The 8,350-nt window shown below is 55.1% G+C and overlaps 1 protein-coding gene across 1 annotated transcript; it reads right to left on the bottom strand.

Annotated features, from left to right (window-relative positions):
• Positions 1 to 3,830: 3,830 nt before the first annotated feature.
• CRYBA1 (crystallin beta A1) lies at positions 3,831 to 8,110 on the bottom strand. The gene is given in 8 exon segments (XM_059486820.1): positions 3,831 to 3,978; positions 4,085 to 4,227; positions 4,610 to 4,751; positions 6,248 to 6,366; positions 6,609 to 6,728; positions 7,299 to 7,366; positions 8,079 to 8,091; positions 8,093 to 8,110. Coding segments are annotated over 8 exon segments (771 nt in total).
• Between the last annotated feature and the right edge of the window lie 240 nt (positions 8,111 to 8,350).

The raw sequence follows: 8,350 nt of genomic DNA, 5'->3' as shown, positions 1-8,350 counted from the left end.
TAACTGGGGGAGTGTAGGAACTGGGGGAGCTGGGGTGTGGGACAGGGGTGGACCTGATTTTGGTGCTGACCTATGGGAATTTCTATGCAAACGCAAGCAAAGGAGAACTCTTTTAACTTGAGAGAACACTGTGCTTTTTTATTTTTTATTATTTCTTTTTCTTTTCCTCTCCTTCCTTTTCTCAAGCTGCTATTGGAAGGGTAGTGCAAATCCCTGAGGTTTTCAACTTCTCCTTCCTCCGTGGCTGGTGGTGCAGGAAAGGTGCCTGAGTAACTTGTAAGGTAGAAAAAACCTCAGTCAGCTCTTGTCTCGTCTCTGGTTTTAGTATATTTGTTTTCTATTTGAATTTATCTATAGAAGGAAATTGCTCATCTCTAAAAAAGCTCTTTTGAGTGCTTTGTCTCAATGTGAAGTTAACCAGCAGTATTAAGGATTGCGTGGCCTCCGTCCTGCCCTTATCCCAGTGCTGGGGACCCACCAGCTCCTTCTCCACCTGGAGAGCACTTGGTGCCTGGGCTTGGATGTTTTCCAAGAAAAAAGTGAGGTGAAGCCCTCCACCCAGCCCAAACCTGCCAGTGAAAGGCTTAGGGAGCACTGGAGGGAGGTCTCACTGCATCAAGGCTCTGTGGTGAGGCACAGGCAGGTCCAGAACCTCTTCTCTTTGTGGGTCACACCTGGGCCGTGGTGGGGGATGTGTACCCTGGAGGAGGAGTTTACTGGAGGGGAAAAAGGGATTTTACTTGACTATTTATAGAAGATCCTTTAGGAATATAAAGTACCTCTCTGCAAAGTGGGGTAAGAGTAAGGAAGGTCTAAAGTCGTGTAGGAAAAACACTTGGGGATTACAACTGCCTGGAAAATAGTCTACAAATACATAGGCCAGAGCTTTCTGCCTGTTTAGTTGGTATTTTCTTTTTCAGACAGCGTTTGCTCTTTTGCACACCGAGGTGTGTGTGTACATCTGACTCAATGTGCCTTGCATGTGTGCTTAGTCTTTCTGGAGAGAGGTGGTGGGGTGTGAGCTGGGGATGTGGCCACGAGGGCCACTCCCCATCCACAGGGTTCCTTAGTGTCCCCGTGACCCCTGGGATCAAAGTGAGAGCTGGCCTCCAGCCTGTGTAGTGGCTGTCTTAGTTTGGGGATGATGTCCTGTGCAGTGGCACCTGTGACTTCAGAGGGGAGTGGGAGGGAGAGAAGGAAAAGCTGCTTCACTCTTCTGTGGATAAAAAATCAGCATTGCCACGGTTCACCTGCAGAGCCAAAACAAGCCGAGGTCTGGAACCGGCTTTGCTGGAGTTCAGGCTCTCTGTGGCACCATGATCCCATTATCCAGGGGATTTATTCCCTGCCAGGTTGTGGTTCTTGTTTCTGTGGGGTTTACAAGATTTTTTTGTAAAGGAGACGTCAACACGCCTTGCTTGAAGTTAACGAAATCCAAACGCTTGTGTTTGCAGTCAGTGACTCAGAACTCCAAGCTGTGCAATTCTGGGTTCTCCATCTCCCGCCCCAGCGTGTGATGATTCTGTCCGAGTCTCTCTGTACTTCTGCCACAGTAAATGTGAAAGCTTGCTTGCATTATTTTTTAGAAATGCATTTTGCACACTCGGGTTTCGCTGAAGCTCCATGAAAAGGTTAGTTTGAAGCAGATGAATAAAGCTATGCACATGTTTTGAAAGTTTAATTTGTGTCTCATTACCAGAAGTGACTTATCTGCCCTCTTTTGCATTCCTGTGCTGTCATTGCCTCCATTCTCTTCACCATCTCGGAGGGTATGATGTAAGGTGACAGTTCTTTGCTGACAGCTGTAGCAGAAAACTGGCGCTTCTTGATTTTTTTAGTAGCCTTTCTCTCTCCTTTGCTTTCTCTGTATCTCTCTGTATAGCTATATAAATATATATATTATTTTTTTATTTTAAAGAGCCTACTTTAGTAATTGAATCGGAGGGAGCGGGGTGTGCTGGCTTGTGTTTCAGATACACTTTGTGCTGTCGGATGAACCAGTGCCCTTTTTGTCTCCGGGGAGAGCGTGCTGGTGGCACCCAGTGGTGTCCCCATGGGGACAGGGAGCCCCCACGCCAAGCAGCTTTGGGGAGGGGATGGAGACCAGTCCACTGCGCTGCAGGCCGGTGGCGTGGGCAAACTCGAGGCTTCTAATGACAAAATGAACCAAGAGGAATCCTACTGCTGTGTATTCCCACTGTGAGGCAGGAGGGACAGGGTTCCTCACTATCCCGCTGCGGGGCTGGAGCGGAGTCTGGGTTCCCTCCAGCCTCAGGGGTGAGAGCTTTATTTTGGTTTTGTTTTCACGCGTTAGGTGCATTGGGTTGCAGGTATCACCTCTGGAAACATGTTGCTTAGCCCAGAGCCTGTGTGCGGGAGAGTCGGGATTTTGTGACGGGAGAGGGACCCTGACAGCTTTCTCCTCCTGTTCCCTTCGCCATGGCAGAAATTTGTACTAACTTGACAGCTTTTTTTCATACAGAACAGGGCTGCTTTTCTATCTACCATCACACGTGTACTTACACACCTTCAGCGGCTTCCCAGCCTCTGAAGGTCCTCAACTTGTTTACTGGGGGGGACTGACGCCCCTCTCTCCCCTTCCTTGAATATTTCAGTGTTAAGGGCGGTGCAAAACACGACCGCGAGCCGGGGCTGGAGGGATCCTTCAGGCAGAGCCGGGCAGGGTCTGTCTCCTCTCCTGTCCCCCTTCCCCGTCGATAAGTTCTCATTTCGTTCCTGGTTTGTATTCAAATCTCTGCGAGGGGTTGTGCTCTACCTGCTCAGGAGCTGAATTACCTCTGACCTGCGGAGAGGGGCAGCCCCTCTTTGGCGTCCATGTTGTAGAGTGCGACCACACGGATCAGTCAAGGTAGTCTTTGTTTCCTTCTCCCCTCCCCGGTAATTTCTGATTAGATGAATGCACTCGGTGTGCCCAGCTGGAAAAGCGTTTTCCCAGTGGTGAGAGGGTGGCTAGAGGAGTTTAGTGTAAAACCTGCTGTAGCTGTGTCTGGCGCAGCCCCTTGCGCTGGTGTGGGTGATGTCACGGACTGTAAGGATAGGTAATGTCCATGAGCTGTAATGGCATGATGTATCTTTACCAATGATGTCATACTTCACACTAAATGTTTAAAAAAACAAAAAGAAAAAAAAAAAACCTTACCTGAAATTTTGTTTATTCTGCACCAACAGGTCTTCAAAATTTATCCAAATTTTATTATTTTATCAGGAAAAAAAAATAAATTTGTGTAGATCGAATACGTTAAGACAGACAATAAGTGATGTAAATTGTTGAATAAAAATTTTAAAGTTTGTGGGTGTCAGTGTGACTTTCTTTTTTGCGTTTTCAAGGAGCAGCCTGGGTTTGGATCCTAAAGGCCTGGCTGTGCTGGCCGTAGAACCCAGGAGCTGTGTGTACATAGGTGGGGTGGATCCAGGTGTCCTTTACTTTGTCAGGGGAAGCAGAGGGCAGGGAGGGAAATAAACAAGGGTGTCTGTGCAGCAGTGGGGGTCTGAACCTCCCTCAGTGTGAGCCCCACCTCACTTCAGCCCAGCTCAAAATAAATAGGAAAGACTCTGGTCCCTGCTCCTGTGATGGGAATGTGCAACCTCAATCCCAAACACACCCCAGCAAACACACACCAAGCTGATTTATCTTTTTCTTTCAGTCACATTTATTGGCAATTGTGGCAGTCGGTACCGTTTTGGGAGTGTTGTTCCATAAGCAGTGGCAGTACGAGAGGGGGTGGTTATTTCGGGAGGGGAGTATTAGCACCAAGAGGGAGCCGGTGAGCTTTCGAAACCTTTGCAGAGATGTACTGGGAAGTGAGGAGCTACTGCTGGACACGCCTGATGGATTGGATCTGGGAGGTCTGGGCGTGTGAACCCCACTCTCTCCAGTGCTTGTAGTCTCCACCGTGGTGGTCAAACTCCAGGACGTACTGGTAGCCACGGTACCCGGGATACTGGTAGCACACCCAGCTGGAAGAAAAGGACAAAGAGGTAAGCAGGGGGGGTTACAGGGTGTCCCCTTCCCGCCGTGGTGGCACAGTGATGGCAGCTTGTCCCTGCTGCTGTTGTCACTTACGCGCCACACTGGATCTTCATGGAGCCCACTTCGTTGTTGGCCCAGCCCATGGCCTGCAGCGAGGGGTAGTCATCAGCAATCTCCCACTGGCGGCCGATGAAGTTGTCTTTCTCAAAAATGGTGATCTTGGATTCCTTGTGATTCTGTGGGGGAGAGCAGGGGTGAGGGGGAGGTGCTGCTCCCTCCCCAGTGTGGGTGGGAATGGCAGGGCTGTCACTCCCTATGGCGTTACTCAGAGGGTTCCTGGACAGGGAGGTGTTCAGACCCTGGCTGGTTGGAGTTTTCTGGGTGGCGGGGAGGTGTCAGCTATGCCACAGCTGCTGTCTCAGGCAGGCTGTCCCCTACTCTGGTCATGTACAGCTAGCCCAGAAACTCCCTCCAAAGCTTTAAAAACAGGACAGAAAGAGCAAACCCTGCTGGGACTGGGGGATGAAGCGCTGAGCCTGCCCGTGTGTTTTCCCTTCCTAACCTCCCTGGCGTGGCCTGGGCCGTTTTCAGGGGCTCAGAGCCGGGTGGGACACTCACAGCGGAGCAGACGGGGCGGAAGGACATCAGGCGCTCGATGTGGTAGGCGTTGCTGCCGCTCCAGGCGTCCCAGCGCGGGTACTCTCCCCTCTCCAGGATGAACTGCTGCCCGCAGAAGCCGGTGTGCTCGTAACCGACCCAGCTGCAAAAACAGAGCCAGGGCTGCCAGGGCTTCCTGCAGCAGCTTGGGGCATCCTGCTGGGAGCTGGCATTACGGGCAGGATGTAGGTGCAAGGGGGAGGTTGGGGTCTGGCCTCTGCCCACAGGTTGGGAGGAGAGGAAGCGGTGCTGGATGTGGGCAGAGAACCGAGGGAGGGTGAAACTGCCTCTGGTGCTGCAGAGGCACCCACAGGGCATCCCTGACTGCAGTGGGAGATGGGGGGATCCTGGGGTCCATCCTGCACAGGTGGCTCTTCCTCCTGGCTCCTCTGTCATAATTTATGCAGACCAGAATCGCTTCAGAATGCCCCAGCTGCCCTTCCTCCCAAAGGCCTCATTTCTTACTTGTTTCCCAATTACAACTGACACTGCTGGAAAGACCTGAATTCCTGATGCCCACAGCAGGCAGGGCCCATCTGGCTCTGAGCAGAGAGCAGGGACCTATGGCCTTTCCCCTTTCTGCCTCCCCCTCTTGCTGAAAACAACCAAGGAGAAGTGACTGGGATGCCTCCACCCTGCAGGACACATTTTGCAAGCCCTGGTGCTGCCCACACAGCACCTGCCTGTCCCCAGGGTGGGGATGTCCCCTTGAGGAGACTGGGGACAGAGCCACAGGCAGAGCAGGCTGGGGGTTGGAAGGTGAATGGCACGGGCTGTGCAGTGCATGGATCCCCAGCTGATGGGGTACAAAGGGTGCTGAGGGGGTCGAGGGTTTCCTGCCACTGACCTAAACTGAGCCTCACAGCCATGTCCTGCAGCCAGCCCACCCTGTGCAAGGTGAACAGCCTGATTAGGAGCACATCAACTGGAGCAGGGAGCTGATTACAGCGTGAGCACGCACGCTGCTGTAATCCCATTAGCATTACACGTCCTAAAGATAGCAGCACAAATCTGTCTCGTCTGCTCCCGCCCCGCGGGGATGCGCACCGCGGGACCGCTCCCGGCACTCCGCCCCTCCGAGCTGCTCGGAGGTGCCCTGCCTGTGCCAGGGAGGATTCCCGTGCGCAGGGAGAAGCCCAGCTCTGCTCCCTGCCCCTCTCAGCACTGGAGAAGCTGCGGGAAGGTTCTGCCCTGGTCTAGGAAGCTGTGCAGTGGCAGGGAAAGCACAGGGCAGAGCAGGGCTGGGTGTTTCTTTAGGGCTGGTGCTTCAGGACGGGGATCAGGCTAAGCCAGGCCACTGAGCACTGATTCTCTCTGCATCCTGGGGCAGCAGCCCTGCTCCAAACCTGACTGGTCCAGCCCTGCAGGAGGCAGTTTTTGGTGATGCCAAAGGTGTTGCCACTGTCCCCAGGCCCTCTCTCTGTATCAGTGCTGCCCAGGACGGGCTGCTCTATCCTAGGATCCCCCATGCCTGGCTTCCCTTGGCTGTGGTGCTTGTCTCCAGCCAAGCAGAGCGGGGACAGCTGGTCCCACTCCACGCTTGGGCACCCCTGTCCCTGCTTGGGAAAGCATCCCCTCCCCTGGCAGCCGGGTACTCACGCGCCGCATTCCACCTTCAGGGAGCGGATGTTGTCGAAGCCGCATTCCATGATGTTCGGGCAGGCCGAGGTGAACTCCATCCTCTTGCCCTGGAAGTTTTCTTGGTCGTACACGGTGATCTGGAACGGAGAGCGAGCTGCCGAGTTGGAAACTGCCCAGCAGTGGCCCCGGGCAATTCAGCGCCTCTTGGAGACGGACGGAGGGTGGCTCCGTCAGGGGGAGAGCCAGCGGAGGCTGCAGGGGCACCCTGTGGGCCGGGACAGCCCCGCACGCTCCGCGTCCCTGCACTGCCGGCCCCGCCACGCCCTGCCTTGGTGCCGGGGCAGCCGCAGGCCGGGCCCCGCTCCGCTCTCCTGCTCACCCCTGCGGAGATCAGTTCCCGGGGCAGCGCTGCCGTCCGGAGAGAGGAGCGGAGCCGTTCTGGGACGGGCGGGTGGCAGGGCTGTGGCTGGCGGTTCTCCCGGCCTCTGCTCCGAACGCTCTAGGGCAAAGAGGGTTAACGGGGGAAAGGGCGAGGGGCACCTCCCTGGGGGGCTGCTGATGTTTTCCTCTCCCGCGACAGCTCCAGGCTTCGACAGGAGGCTCCTTATTTGTGCACGGGATGCTCCTCACTTGTGCACGGGATGGTCCTCACTTGTGCACGTATTTCTCCTCTCCCTCTCGGCTCTCTCCTCGACCAGGGGCCGTGGGGCTATTGCCAGACCCCGTGGGGCTGCTCCCCACCTTGCTCCACAGTACCCACTGTCTGCATGGACAGGGGAGGGTGAACTACAGCCGGTGGCTTTTGGGGACTCTGTAACTGCCTGTCAAGGGATGGTGGGTAAGAGCAGGGCACAGCTGGCCCGGGGTGCTGTGAAGAGCCTTATGAAAAACACCCAGGAGATATTTCAGCAGGCAGGAGGCACTTTCCCAGGGGTGCCTGTTTCCTGTGCTCATCCCTGCCTTTCTGCTCCCTGTGCAGCTTTCCTGGGCCCAGAGGATGGGCTTTGCCTTTCTCCCTGTTCCCTACCTGCACACATAAAGGTGAAATACAGGGACTGTGAGGACATACCTTCCACGGGCCCATGGGAACAGGCAGAGGGTTTGTCTGAGCCATCTTTGCTGCTGCTGGATCGGTGTCTGGAGAAGGAAGGAAAAGCCGTTTTTACTGCATCATGTCCCTGTGCATCCTTCCCTCGTGAGGCTGGGGACAGTTCTGTGCCCACCACCCACAGCACCTGTTCAAGGACAACTGCCCCACTGCTGGGGACAAGCCACACCAGCTGCAGGGACACCCTCTTGCCAGCCCCAGGATGGGGAACAGGACACAGCAGGGAGGACACATCCAAAGCAAAGTGCTCCCTTCTCACTGCTGCAGTGCCCCTTCCCTCCTCCCTGCCATGGCACGGAGCCTGCACTCCCACCAGGGCATAGTGCCCAATCCCCCTTTCTCCTTCCCCAGGGTCAGACTACTACTAAGAAAAACACCCCTGAGAGCAGGGGGCTTCAGTGGGCACGGGCTGCCCTGTGCCTGGCAGTGTCCAACAGACCTGCCTGGTCCCCTCTCCCTGCCTGGTGTCCCCTGGGAGGCACGGTGGGCTCCCACAGCCCTGGCTAATGGTGGGAGATGCCAACCATGCCGGTGGGTGCTGGCAGTGGGGTGCCCTGCTTGTAGAGGGGCTCTCAGCCCCCCCAGCTGCCAGCAGGGATGTGTGAGCCTATCTTATGCCACGGAAAACAGCGACAGTCCCTCTGGGTGTCTTTTGCCACCAGGCAGGAGGAAGGGTGCCTACCCAGCGGGCTGGCAGCAGAGGGGTGAGGTGGGAGAGGTGCGCATCGGTCCAGGACTCACCTAGCTCAGGCGGTTACTGCTGCTTCGCCCATGTAATGTTTGCCTACTTCAGCGGCTCAGCTTTTATAGGGTACTGCTGGCCGGGAACCGGTGCCAGCGTTTGCAGAGCCGTCAGCACAATGCTTGCTCTGGCATTGTCCTGCTGATCCCAGGAGATTTCAGCTGCTCATCCCCATGGTCTGAGCCACATTCTTAGGGAAAAAGAAAAAAAATTTGATAATAAAAAAAAAAAATAATCGGGGCGGCTGTTTGAACAGATAATCTTGGGCACA

The sequence above is a fragment of the Ammospiza nelsoni genome, chromosome 21 (genome assembly GCF_027579445.1).
Source record: "Ammospiza nelsoni isolate bAmmNel1 chromosome 21, bAmmNel1.pri, whole genome shotgun sequence".
In the NCBI taxonomy this organism is placed as follows: Eukaryota; Metazoa; Chordata; class Aves; order Passeriformes; family Passerellidae; genus Ammospiza; species Ammospiza nelsoni.
This window is presented reverse-complemented; position numbering and strand designations above follow the sequence as displayed.